Source organism: Pagrus major, chromosome 19 (genome assembly GCF_040436345.1).
Source record: "Pagrus major chromosome 19, Pma_NU_1.0".
Classification (NCBI taxonomy): domain Eukaryota; kingdom Metazoa; phylum Chordata; class Actinopteri; order Spariformes; family Sparidae; genus Pagrus; species Pagrus major.
This window is the reverse complement of record NC_133233.1, coordinates 19,817,755-19,832,625: the sequence shown is the minus strand read 5'-3', so window position 1 is coordinate 19,832,625 and position 14,871 is coordinate 19,817,755. Positions and strand designations below refer to the sequence as shown.

General features: G+C 42.2%; 1 protein-coding gene across 1 annotated transcript in view; it reads right to left on the bottom strand.

Annotated features, from left to right (window-relative positions):
* Positions 1–14,871, bottom strand: part of ptprn2 (protein tyrosine phosphatase receptor type N2) — a 130,294-nt gene that overhangs the window by 75,851 nt on the left and 39,572 nt on the right. The window contains exon 10 of the mRNA XM_073488589.1: positions 7,663–7,742. Within this exon, the coding sequence (XP_073344690.1) occupies positions 7,663–7,742 (80 nt within the window). The remainder of the gene's footprint in view (positions 1–7,662; positions 7,743–14,871) is intronic.

The window sequence follows — 14,871 nt, the reverse complement described above, 5'->3', positions numbered from 1 at the left end:
TTTCACCCCCTACTCATTAATCTCCCCTCCATTCGCTGATAGCTTCGTTTCGTCCACTAGAAATCGCTTTCAATTATTCATGCCTATTTTCCACAAATACCTTGGAGATGGAATTAGCAAACAAACAATGCCAGGCGACACTAATCCTCGTCTACAGCAAAGATCCTTTAATGCACTAGAGATCTGGCCGGCTGTTGACAGGCACCTGTTACTGTCTTCAGCTGCTTCGCAACAGCAGTGTTGACACAGTAAATATGTTTACAGGAGCAGTGCAGCCCTGACCCTACACCGAGGTGCAGGGATAATACTGAAGGAAAGGAGAGAGGAATAACTAAGTGCAGGAGAGCATGGAGAACGGAAAAGAGCACGACTGAGAAGGATAAACAGGATAAACAGGATAAAGGGGAGTGTAAGACACAGCCCAATTCATTGGGCGGAACATTCTTGCCTCCTCAACACAATAGCAAACGTTTCCACAGTCGCTGATGAAAGCTCACTAGAAAATGGATGTTTCAGACTGATTTCCAGGAGCCAGAACGCCCTGTTCGAACATTTTTAATGGCTGCCTTTGACAATTTGAGATATTTTCTCATCCTGGAGGCACAAGAAGAGAAAAAAAAACAAAAATAACACAGGATAAAGAATTTGGATGACCTTGGAATTAAAAAGACATCTGACACCCGGGTGGAGACAAAAAGTTTCCACCAAAACAAGGCAAAACGTTTAGCGGTTTACTGTGAGTCACACAACTCTGGTTATCTAGCATCCTGCAGCAATCAAACACACACACACACACACACACACACAAATGCATGCATGTGTGGAGTGAATAAATTGCAGTTTACCTATTGCAACAGACAGCGGAAGGTTTCTGAGATCAACAATGCATAAATGTTAAGGAAGACAAAAAAGTGAGATGTGTCATATCGAATAAGAATCATCGCTTGTGTGTGTGTGTGTGAGTGTGTGTGTGTGTGTGTGTGTGTGTGTGTGTGTGTGCCCTCTAGCAGACGGGAAGATGATGCAAGGGAGCCTGGCAGGGTACTACAGAGACTGAAAGAAGATAGTGAGACTGACGGTTTAGACGACTGAGAGCTGGGCTTGTAGCTGGATGACACACACACACTTTCTCACACTTTCTCACACACACGCACAGAGCCAGGGGCGACGGAGGAGAAGAGACTGGGGAAGACTTTGATCACCGAACTGAGCACATTCGAGCACTCAACCAGAGAGGGCAGTCAGTGATGAGGAGGAGAGTGCCCAGGGAGAGAGAAGGGGGGAAAAAGAAGGAGGAAGAGGGTGGAAAGAAGAGAGGGAGAGGAGTCGGGTTGTTTTCTGACCTCTACGCTCATTGATACAGATGTTAAGGCACGAACACACAGACGATCAGGCATCCGACACAGAGCTCCGAAAACAGGTTTTCTTGACATGTTTCCTGATCGTCTCAACCAACGCTGACAAAACTAATTTCATTTCAGCCGTGTGAACGCTGTGTCCGGACATGAGCATATTGAAAGCGGTGGCAACATCCAGAAAATTTAATTCACACTTATTTCTTCAGCCTCTGGCGGCTTGCTGACTTCCGAATGGTAAATATTACAATATCAAGACGAAAAACCTGTGTCACATAGGAATCCCAGCGGCTTATATTAGCTTTACAAACAGTATATGTCCGAAAACAGGCGGCCATAGCACAACAGATACGTCCTCCACGCCTGAGATGCAGGTGGATAAACCATTGTGCTGTTTGCGAAGAGAGCAGGTAATTATCGTTGGCATTTTGACAAGTGTTTGCCAGAGTGAAGGTCAACTCTGTCTGCGTGGGAGATCTATGCTAATCTGCTCAGCTGGAAAAGACTATCACTCACCACTCAAATGGTAGCTAGCACCATTATGCAGCCACAGCTACCGTGTTTTCACTTTAGAGTTGTCTGCATGGGTGTGTGTGTCTGAGAGAGAGAGGGAGTGTGTGTTTGTGTGTGGCTGCAAGCAGATCAGAGAGAGTACCAGGCCTTCCCACAGAGAAGAGAGAGCAGACAGACAGAGAGACAGACTCAGGCAGACAGACAGAGACAAATGGAGTAAGATAGAAGAGGAACCCAGTTATATTTAGGCCGGCTCTCTTATGTTTTTAGAACAAAACGATAGACACAGTGTGGGCGGAGTACTCTTCACATCTGCCCACAAAAGTCTCTCCTCTTGGCTCTCAGGCAAACTTCTCATTAAGTGCGATTCCAGCCATCTGTTTTTATGCAAATTCTCAATTTGAGGATGAAAAAAACATGAGTGGAAACACCGGAAATTTTTAAAAAGAAAACGTTTTTATGCTCGGCTGACATTGAAAAGTCTATGCATGGATGAAACGGAAACCGACTTGGTGAATAAGTCATGATGTACATGAAGCATGTGACATAAATGTCCGCTGAAGCTTCTGCTGCACTGAGGAGATGAAAAATTGCAGCAGATTTTTGTGGAGCTATGAGGAGATCACGGGAACCATCCTCAAACAATACATATATATTTCCATCATGCATTTCATTTTCTTCTGCAATGGTTTAAAGGTATAATTTGTAAGAAATGGCCAGAATTTGAAGGTAGCCCCTTTGCTGTAGCCATCTTTGGCTATAGCAAATAGTTGTAGCTAGTGAAGCTAAATGGCCCTATTAGCTGACAAGTCACTGCTGGCACTACAATCTAGGATAAGGACTCGGTCAACCAGCCTCCCAGTGAACACTGCTGGACATCACACTGGGACTGAACACAGTCTCTGAGACTGACAGATACCTGTTTGAAGACAGGGGATATTGTACAGAGGCGATTTACGGCGTTCCTATTCCGATCAGGACTATGACTCCAGGGACGAGATGATACAGCAGGCCCGGACAGGAGAGGCGTGAAGGGGCAGAGAAGCGAGAGAGAATCAGGCATCAAATGTGGACAAAACTGGTGTGTAGAGCTGGAATATTTTGACTTCTTACTCTGTGATTTGAGTATTTATTTCGACTGAACCAGAAGTGATTTGGAAAGACAAACCGAGACTGTTTTGGTGAGTTTTATTTTTGTTTGTCGAGTTTGAATGAAGCGTGTTTTTATGATAATAAGGCAATTAAGCTGACTTTTTGGACTTAATATTGGACTTGCCACTTTTACATCTCAGCTGAAACTACTGGCGGTATCAGACTATCGCCTCACAAAGTGGTATAAGCAGACAGGAGAGGCCATGGCTAGCTGGATAACATAACCCAACTGGAAAATTTGTGCCACCGACTGTTAATCTTGATGCACCCAAGTCCTTATATTCCAGTAGTGGATGGAAACGCACATCAATTCACATTTTGCTTTGAGGATTTTCTATAAATTTGGTTCGACTTCATGCAACTTTAGATGGAAACCTTCCTACTTTCTTTCCCCAAAAAATACACAGGAATTTTCTCACCAGCCTTTTCCTTCACACTCTCCTTAGATCTCTTTTCGGCTGTCACTTACGTGTGTGTGTGTGTGTGTGTGTGTGTGTGTGTGTGTGTGTGCGTGTGCGTGTGAGACAGGGAGATAGACAGAAGCAGAGGCAGGAACATGGGGGCAGACATTGTCTACGTCCACATCTCTGCGTGTCTCCCTCGGGTGACAGCCGTGTGTCAGGGTCTCTGCTCTCTGGTCCAGATGGCCCAGCCAGTTGCTCCCAGGGTCCCCAGGCTCCCAGCGCTCATTGACCAGGGCCGGGGTTCTCACGGCCTGGGGGCCCGCGGACTCATTGCTGTAGCCTGGCCTCTGGGGCCTTTGGGGCCTCCGAGGGGCTCCGGGGTCGCCCAGCCGTGACAGCCAAGACAATAGGAGTGTCCTCACCCAGCTCCCACCCACCACCTACTACCCTCTCTTAACACACACATATACACTCGCTCACCATGGCGTTTGGCCTGGTCATCCTTGACCACAGTTGGTAGACAGTCGAGTCACCAGGTATCAATTTTCATATCAAACACTCACAGAACCTGCTGAGCAATTAAATTACATGGTATAACAACCAAAAGTGTCATTAGGAAGCTGGAAAATCAAGCGTAATTATCATAAAAGTGGTGGAACACGATCTGGAGGATGATCGATTAAAACGTATCTATATCATCAATTAAAAAAATACCGACGGGACATAATTATAGACACTTCACAAGCAAAAACACCCTTCCTACACATGAATCCACCTACTCGCTGTGAAGTGCACAAACATGCAAGAGGCAAAACAGGGAGTGGATCAAATCCATCATCAGCTACAAAATGTTGCTTTACAGTGAGCAAAAGCAACTCTGGCAGATCCAATTTCCCCCAACTGAAGGTGATTTACATGTTTAGAAATCACGTCGAGAGATTGAGCGCAAGCAAGAAGGCAAAAAAGGAGAGTTCTAAACAACACATTTCAACATTGGTTTTAACAGCTTGGCTGCCACTTCATCAAATATTGAATAAATCATTTTCTTGGCACAGCATGAACACAGCTGCAAAAAAAAAGAGAGAGAGAGAGAGAGAAAAAAAACAAAAAAATCACACACACAAACATGCACACATCCGCACACGCGCACACAAACACGGACACACAGAATGCCTTGTAGTTTTGATAAAGCAGCAGCTTTCTCTTTTGTTTTGCAGCCGAGCAGGGATTAGGCAGTGCGGGTCTTTGTCCTGCGGTTTTCCAGTTGAGCAGAACACAAGAGCCTCTACCTCCACTAATACAGTCAGACCTCCCAGCAGGCCTTTCACCACACAGCCGCTAAGAACCTGCTGCCCAAAAGATGCTTTTCAATGAGTTATCAAATCTCCTCTATACTGTCCATGCCTTTCAACCGAGTCTCTTTGTCTATTCTTTGTCTATTGAACACATCAAATAGAAGTGATGGGCAGATAGATGGACAGCAGAATGTAGCAGAGGCATGTTAACCTCCTCCAGACGCTGCAGAGTACAGTCATGGTAACGGTTAAGGTTTAATATATATACTGTTGCATCAAAATCTACAGTATGTGCAAGTACATATACAGTCCAATAAGATTTGAAAACTGACAAAAGACATTTACAGCAATACAATATCACAAGTAGATTTCAAACAGGGAAATAAATCCAGTACATTTTTGATAGCATACATGAAAAACATCTGCAGCCTCAAGCTTCTCAAATGTGAAGATATGCTGCTTTTCCAGATTTCAAATAATCTGATATCTTTTCAGGTTTTGGGCTCTTGGTCGGACAAAACAAGACAGACAGTTGAACTCAGAACTTGTGACGGATAGCTAGTTGCAGCTCAAACAAGAAATATACAACATCCTAAGCAGCGCTAAAACAATCAGTCAACAGGACAATTTGGCTTGAAATGCCCATCCCTAAAAGATATTTGAACACTTGAACATTTTTAAACCGTGCTGGTGCAGTCTGTTTTAGGTTTAAGCCACTGCGATTGGCTGATATCTTTTCCGGTTCGGCTGCGAATAAGTCCGTGATTGGTTTTTGGGGGGAAGGGGTGGGATATGTGTCACACAACCGCCATCTCTGGCGTTACGGGCTTTTCTATTCAAAATGCTTTGAGTGGTTTGTCTCCTCTATAATGTCTCTGATTTAATCAATTGGATGGAGTTTGGTTAAGGTTAGCGAAAGGTCGTCATTTTGGTTATATCTTAAAACAAATCAGACTAAATTTGATCTTTAAGATGCTGGGTTGCTTCATGACATCTACTCCTACAGCTGCTATAAATACATTCGCTGAATTACGACTTACTTGGTTATTAATCAGCTATAAAGAAGCATATGTATGATGAATCTTCTCCAGCAATCTAAACTTTTAGGTTTTCTAGTTTAATGACTGCTATAAAACCTGCTGTGCCGGCTCTCAGCAGCAGGTTGAGCACAGAATCCAGCAGGGGTTTTGATGAGTTCATTAAGAGGCCGTGTCATTTATGCACAGTCACACATGAGGCAATGGTCAGCCAGGATTACCCAGGTGGCCACTGCATGTGGGTGTCAGTTTGATTTTCAGACTCCTTAAACCATGCTGCTACTGCACAATCTGGTAACCACTTTGAAACTGCTATGCATGTTGTACTGAATTCAATGTCATGCATGCATATTTGGAGTTGTAACATAGCTAGAAAAGGAGAGTTTCTGCATTCACATCACATTTGACACGCGTTTTTAATATCAGGAGGACAGTGGGAATTACACTTCACACTGTGGTGGAAATAAAAGGGTTGGAGCAAGGTAGGAGGGGGTGCAGAAGATAAAGCCCAAGCGGGATTTGATCTAAGGTCAGTGGAGGCACACATGTAGCTCCAAAGACTGAGGATTTAACCACTCCGCTATCTCCAGGCGCCATTTTTTACGTTTTTAATACATTTCAGAGTCAGCTGGGATTGAACGACGACGGCGATGCATCCGAACCATAAGTGGTTTGATAATCGGCTTCGGTCGCCTTCTACAAATCACTATTCAGGTGGGCTGTATTCATAATTCATCAACATGGGTCAGGCTGATGATCATGTTGACTTAACATTTGGTCTGACATTTCAGCCGTGCTCATGCCTGTCATTAGCTCTCGCCACACGCCACCTCATCAAAGTCAGTCACACAAGATAGGAGGTAAAAAAAGGAGATGAAGGAGTAGAAAAGGGATGGAAAATACAGGATGATATGATACAGTAGGAGAAGAAGTGAACCTACAGCGCCTGTAATATTTGCTCATTTGATCATTTTTGTTAAACAAACGTTGCAAAAGTGGGGCGACAGACACACACTGTAATCCAACAAGCACACACGTACAAAACCTCACACTCTGAACCACTGAACCAAAGCTCAACCCGCGGCCCAGCCTTTCTTGCGGTAAATCTGTATCATCAGCCATCATCCAGCACGTCCCTGATAGGAAACGAGTTGGTGCCAAAAAATGTCGCCGCGCTGAAAAACTGGAGCAGCAACACATTTCAGCCAATAACAACACCACCATGTTGATTCCAGTGGGGTGATATTGGATGATATTGACTGTTGGGAGTATTGCTGGGCTTCTCAAAGTCATTTCCGACCAAAGCAAGGACATCGACACACACATCTAACACACATCTCACCCACACACACACACACACACACACCAGCAGCCGGGCAGATCGGAGTGCAGACAATGAACAGGGGAGCGGAGGCAGTGCATACTGACAACCCTCCTTTCTGTTGGTGACAGCTCTCCATCAGTCTACATCAAACAAGTGCATACATACACACACACAGAGGAGGTTACACTCTAAGTGATTGGCTGGTGCAGACCTGTTTCAACCTGTCAGGCTGTTGGACATAATAGAAGACCAAATAAAGTATCCTGTACACTGCATGTGAGTGTGTGTGTGTGTGTAAACGGGAGGAGCGTGCACACTAGACTCATCATCTCAGTAATTGATGGTCATCTGTCATTGCACACTGTTGATAATCTTCTTTGGGACAGGGGTTTGTCTGAACAAGATGAACACCAGTCTATCTACTGTATCTGGAGAGACTAATCTGTGTTCTCATTTACTGAAGCACAGACGGTGACGGAGTGGTCTGGCGAGTGAAAATGAGATGAATCGCAATGAAGGTTGTCAACAGGATTATTGTGTGATAGAGGCGATAGAAGAAAAAAAATATGAACTTGGCCTTACCCGCAACTTGAACCAGATCTGCCGTGGACACATTTTTGGGGTTGGGGCCGAGCCTGAAAGTCAACGCTGGACCCAACACACTGCAGAGAAACAACAGAGAACGAGAAAAATGAGCAGGTGTACATAAAAGGAATAGTTTGACATGTGGGAAAGGTGCTTATTTGCTTCCATATATAGATGTTAGGTACGAAGTCTTGTCTTCATGCTAAGCTGCGCTAACCAGCTGCTCTCTGTAGCTTCATATTCACTCGATAGTTCAGGTTTATTTCATTTATATACCACTTTAAAAACAAAGTACTGAACAAAAACAGACATATGTATATGGTAAGGCAAGATTAAATCAGAAGCAGGAAAGCATAACTACAACAAAATAATAAACAAAAACAGTTTAATCATAATATAAAACCCAATGAATGTGAAAAATGATGTTATGACATTTGGTATAAATCTCTCCGTTTCTAAAAATGTCAAACTTAGTGCTTTAAGGTATGTTCAGCCTCAAATGTGTTTGAATAATGAGAAGTGAAGCTGGAAAATACCAGATGCCGAATTTCATGAAGTCTTCTTTCCTTTTCAGTTTGAATTTGGCCAAAGACCAAGGTACAGTCATCAGCGGAGCACCTTGTTTTCTTCACACCTACAGTAACCTGCCTGTACTCCCTGTGCCTATATCCTCCTCTGTCTGGTCAGGAGTCAGCAATGGACTTCTCTCCCTGAAGCAGAATAAATATCTGAGGTCCCCGAGGTTGGCCATGAAATAAAATCTAACAACCCTAGCAGACTCTGTAAGAACTCCCAGCAGTGACCAGGAAAACAGCGTATTTAACTGCATATTTGGTATCAAAGAAGAAATCACACTCATGTCAGTACACATGAGTGTGATTTCTGCTTTGATACACGCCTAAAATCCCAAATCTTTTATAAAAGGCTCAGAGGAGCATTTTTGACAGCTAGAAGAACAAATAAACAGTGACTTCGCAGTCCTGGGGAGGGCTGTCTTTCAAAAAAAGGTTTCAACAAAGCAGCAATGAGCGTGTCATCCCCCACGAATGATGAAGACCCTGTCGGGGCCAATCAGTAATAAACATGGCACCTTGTTTTGAGCTGTAATTGTCGTTCCCCAATGGGCCAATCAGGGTAATTCTGAATGCTGGAATAAAGCAGCGAGATCATTTTCCTCAAGTTTTGTCAAAATCAAAATTAAATCAGTCGTTTCTGAGATACTGATGATGAACATATGGTGTGAGTGAGCTGATGATCAATGCAGGAGTCAGTTACATCATTCTCCCAAGTCGTAGGAAAAAACCAAACAGACCATTTAGTGAATGAGCAGTGAGATCCACACTGCATCTTATCAAGTGCTTTTACTCTTTTCTTCGGTCCCAAATGCCTCATTTTCTTAAACATGTTCAAAATCTCCCAATGAGTTTGCCAAATTTCAACCTGTCTTCAGTTCAAATCAGCTTTTTAGAACAAATCTGTGTCTAAAGCAGCCTTTTCTGCCCTGTTGTGGAAAATTGTTTTTACAAACTGATTTGTGTTTGAAACAGGTTGATATAATCGTTAAGAACTGGCAGATTTAGTCTCTTCTTTATAAGAAAACAAGACTTTTGGGCTCAATAAATGACACATTTTACCTCATAAAATGTCATTTTTTGCAGTAAATCCCTCCTTTAAAAGACTCATAACTGTGATTTAACGTGTTTTAGCCCATTTACTGCAAATAAACATCACAGCTGATGCTGCGTTTGAGATTTTAGGCATGGTTTTCCAGTTATTCCAGGTAGCCATTGATTTCCATTAATTTTGATTCATAACATTTTTTTGTTAAATTACTATTATAACAAGATTTCAATGCATTAAACTTGGAATAATAAATATAAGATGAATTACAAGACTCCAACAAGTATCTGATAGATTTTCATACATGGAAATGAATGGAAACCAATGGCTGCAGAGAGTATATATTATATGTTTTTTTTGTTTTGTTTTTTTGCCATTTGGCAGCAGCAGAAACAAGCTGTAAACACAACACTGACATATCATCACCTTGTGAAATTGTTGGCAGTTAGCAAACAGTTCCCCATTCAAACATTGAGCAGTTATGGAGCAACACTATTTTTCATGTGGAGTCAAGTTTTTGTCAACCTTACAAATGTAAATCCAATACTCACAGCTATATTCATAGCTGCTAAACGCTCCACTATGTTCACCAGCTAGCTGCTAACTGTGTCTGTCTGCTGGTCGGTGCTGAGCTATAGACCAGATTCACACAGCAGCCATTTTCCCCTGATATCAAAAATGTACTCTTTGATTACATCCAGTGCATTTCACTTCCAGCTTTAAATAAATGTGTCCAAGATGTGTGTTGATATTTCAGAATTAAATTATGTTTTTCCTATAGTATCATGTAACACTATCAAACAATAACGTTAACGTTAAGCTAACGTGTTATCAAATATGTTGTTTTGCTTTGAAATATGGTCTGATGCCCCACCAGATTTCAACTTTCCATTGTCTTTTGAATTTCTGATCGATCTAGAAGCTTTGAAATGATAACAGTTACACGACTTGCAACCTGGAACACAACAACATGACATTTGAGCTTCCCACCCTGAGGATTATGGCTGCCATTTGAATATAGTCAATGGAAGAATGAAGCAAAATCACATGTAGTCGATCTATGCACCCTGGAGAAGGTAGGCGAACATTCAAGGCCGTACTTTCCTATTTAATTGGGAAAAATTAAATGGGAAATTAAATAACACAAAAAGGTAAATGAATATAAGGAAAATATTCATTTATGTCACATTTTATAATTGAATGCCTACATTTATTATCAATTATCTTTGGTGCATTAAATGGCGAATTAATTAATTTATTGAGCCATTAATGTATTTATTCACATAACATTTATTTTTGATTTTGGCAGTGTCAGTCCTCCATACTGAATGAGCAGTGTACAGTGGATATCAAGAGCTTTTACACTTAAACTGCTGCTGTTTTTGCAAGTTTACAAGCTTTTTTTTAATATTGGATAAAATGACTGTGTGTATGTGAAAAAAGATTGATTGTTTTGACGATCCTTAACATTTCATCAAAGTTAAATAGTGGTTTCTGAGATCATTTTCATGGTAGATGCAATAATCAACTGATAAATGGATGGATAGATGGGTGAAGGCCTATAGTTAGCCCTCAGTTTCTATAGGAATTAGCTAATATGGATGCACATGGTGGGTTGAGATGTAACAGTTAAGTCCAGGAGAGTGTACATACATTTATATCATTTATAGTGTACTTGTGCAGAGTGTACGACAGAGAGGGAGATTCATCAGACTGCCAGAGTGCCGTGACCCAGACCCACTCACCATCAGTCAGCCCGCTATGCAGGCAGATACACTCACTCGGCCAGGGGCAATATATGAGCCGATACTGCCAGACAGACGGACCCAACCATGCACCGATGCATTTGTGAACATGATCACACACATACACCCACACACGGCTCTGAAAGGAAATATGTCCTAATGCCTTCACCTGGGCTCTGTTTGCTCTCGTAAATGTCAATATTTCCACAATCTTTACCCCTGCCTCCATCCTCCCTGGCTGGATGTACTCTGCTGGAGATCTCGATGCATCTAAAATTGAACTGACGCGATTCTTTTTTTTTTTTCTCTTCCAAGCTGCACAAACCCTATTTAAATAAACTGTTGGGTGAAAAAAACACTACCACAGTTGGAAGATGAAGTTAAGATAGATAAGATATCTGGAGAAGTCCACACTGTCTCCTGTGTTATCGAATGTGTAAGCTTGGACTTGGTATTAGCTCTGCTGCTGGGACATGATGAGTGTGTGTGTGCAGCCTGGTTGGCGGGATTATTGGCACTGTGTGTTTGTGTGTGTGAGGATTGGACTTGTGAGTGTGTATCCCACTCCCCCTAGTGTTTCTAACGAGCAAAACACTTACGTCATCTGAAAGAGGCTCATATCATCCCCGGCTCATCATCATCCAAAAATTTCAGATCTCTTTTGAACGGGGGAATATTCTGTGCTGATTACTGTAGCAGCAGACTCGAGCATAATTGTGTGCAGCGTCGGAAAAATCTCAACAACATTGAAAACCTTCAGCCTCCTCTTCTCATATTCTCTGTCTGAAATTCCCCTCCGCCTCGCCTGTTGTCATATTTGAGTATCTCTTCTCCAGTCTTCCTATCAGGGCTCATCAGAGCGAGCGAGAAGCCCCCGAAGCAGGGCGGCGTGCTCTGACCCAGCTCTCGTACTCCAGCAGACTCATATTCAGACAGAGGCTTTCAAACACTCACCTGCCGTGGCCACACAGCAAGAAGCACAATGGGTTTGCATCATGTCCTCCGTCTCGGCTGTTTCTACACGAATGCGCTTTCATTATTTTGTAAAAGGAAAGAGAACGGGGATAAACAAGCTCCAACAAAGAGGACATTTTCTGTATTTGCCTTCTGTATAGCACACTGTTATCAATATGAGGTGTAATACGGTGTGGAGGCTTCATTTAAAGCATCTGTCTGCAGTTTTTACACTGGCTTAACAGCATTAATGCACTGTGATCAGGGAAGGAAGTACTGTACTTCAGTATTCCCATTTCCTTAGAAATATTGTACAATTAAGGAGACTACATTTATTTGACAGCCATAGTTACTAGTTACTTTGAGGATTCACATTTTACACGCAAAACATATCTGCTCCTAAAAACATGATGACTCGTTCAATGAAATCACGCAGCCTAAAGCGGGAGAAAGCGAAGAAATGAAGGACGAAGACAGAAGAATAAATGGGAAAATGAACAAATCAAAGTAAAATAAAACCAAAGTACTGTAGGTAAATAATTTGATAAAAGAAGAGAATAAATAGATGAACAAATAAAAGTCTCTCCTGATATAGCTGTTCTGACCCGTCCCGGTTCCACCGCGAGATGCCCCGTACGAACATTTTTACTTATTTTTCTCTTCTCTTTCCTCATTATTGTTATGTTGTTATTATTGTAATATTGTATACACAACTTGCACACATGTACAAACACCCACTCATAGTACAATGAAAAAATGTATCTACTCCTGTTATTCACTTTTCTTGTCCCTGACACCGAGGCCCGTCTCCCCGCCAGGCAATTTTTTTGTAAATTGGCAACACTAAAAGTACGAATGAGCTATTAATCTACTGCTGTTTGTATAGACAACTATCTCTGGACTACTTTACACAGAAAGAAAACTTAAAAACATGATGTTTCTCAAGCAAGTTCTGGATTCTGAAGGAGCGTCTTATTTCTATGATTTCTGAGAACAAGAATTTTAATTACCAACGCCTGCTTCACACAAACTTATGCATATGACTAATAAAGAACTGAACTTATGCAGATTCAATCATCGTGACGTCCTTGGAAAGTGGAAGTAACACTGAATCTAAAAATATGTGTATCATGTCTGTGTGTTCATATTTGACTCAGTTATGACTCAAGAGAAGGAGTCAAAACTGTGTCAAAGATCCCCCCCGGGGAGGTTTGCCTCACAGTTTGAAAACCTCTGTGTCAAAGCCTTAAAATACCTTAAAATAACAGCTTCAAAATCATGTTGACGGTTCAGTGTCTTGTAATAGGTTGAATGGTGTCTCTGTCTCAGCCACTCTGCCTTCCTATCACCTGTTTCTGCACTATGTAACTTCAGTGAGAGGGTCGGATCACAGCGTTACATACATGTTTACTTCAGCATACAAGTTTTTAACACATAACATTGTTTTGACGTCATGAGTTTTGTTTGTAGCCAAATCCCCCAAAATGGCAATTTCTACATAATGTTGCTTTAATGCATCAGTTAGGCTGGGTGATGTGGTTGGCATCAATGTCATAATATTATTAATATTTTAAAAAAAGATATCAAATTTATGCAAAATCATAGCATGCATCTACTCACAGACGAGAGGCTCGTGCTCATGACTATAACGTTAGCTAGCTTGGTAAGCTTAGTTAGCTAGCCCCTCCTCTGTGAGTAGATGCAACGCTTCCTTTTGTGCGGTGATAAAGTTTATGGGTGTAGTTTGTCAGAAAGAAAACAGTCCTGAGTAATCGGTTCATGATTTCTCTAAAGAGACACTGCTGTTGAGTTTTTCAGATGGTTTGTTTTTGTCTTTTTTTGGCACTTTACGCACCACAAGCCAAGTGCCATCTAGTTCCATTGTACTCCAGAGAAAGGCAGAAAATCTCTTCTGCCAATTTCACCAAATCCAGGCAACTCACACCATAACGGTTTGGATGGATAAATAGCACTACAGGTAAGAGGCTAAATGTATTTTAGATTTTGGGGCTGAACTGTCCCTTTAAGTACGACTCCTACTTCTTCCACCACTGGACATATGAATGATTGTAGAGCGCAATAATGTCACTGGCTATTCACAGCAATCAGTTAATGACATTAGTCGTTATGAGCATCAGGAGTTGACTGTGAGTGATATGAAATGACAGGTGTAGTAACAAGATTAACTCAATCAGTGCCGGCACATCGACATCCCGGTGTTCCTGCTAATCAAAATCAAAGCTTGAATTTAACGTCGGAGATCCAAAGTCTCCTTGGTTGCATTTATTTGAGGTCACCGTGTGTGTTTGTGAACGTTGAACACTAGACCGCAGAGTACTGTCACTCTAGCTATTATCCGAGCCAGAGTAACCTGTATCTACAGTTCTAGTGCAACCGCAGACTGCAGTGCACCGGCTTTGGTGTTCATATGCTGCGGGTGTTACTGAACCACCCAGACTTCACTTCTCCTGCAGGAGCGTCTTGAAAGGCTTGTCAGATCTTAGGCGAACACATCTCCTCTGCCTCCTACATGGTCTGACACCGAATGTACAGCAGAACTACGGTACAAGCACAAACCAGCCTGGGGTTCAAGGACAGTTCGCCCGCTCATTAATATATTAACCGCCTCCTGCTGGACTACTTTCTCTATTTCCAGCTCTCGGTCCACTGCTGCTTCCCTTTCTCTCTCTTCCTCTTTTTGCCACCGAGAGCCGTTTGATGGCTTGACTGCTCTCTTTTTGACAAGTCGTACAGTGACAATAGTAGGCGAGGCAGTGTTTTGAATACAATGGAGACATCAGTGTGTGTCTGGAGGTAATTAGGCCTGATTTCTCTCCCTGCGAGAAGTCAAACACTCCAAAAGGTCAGAAAAACAACAAACGCCTAC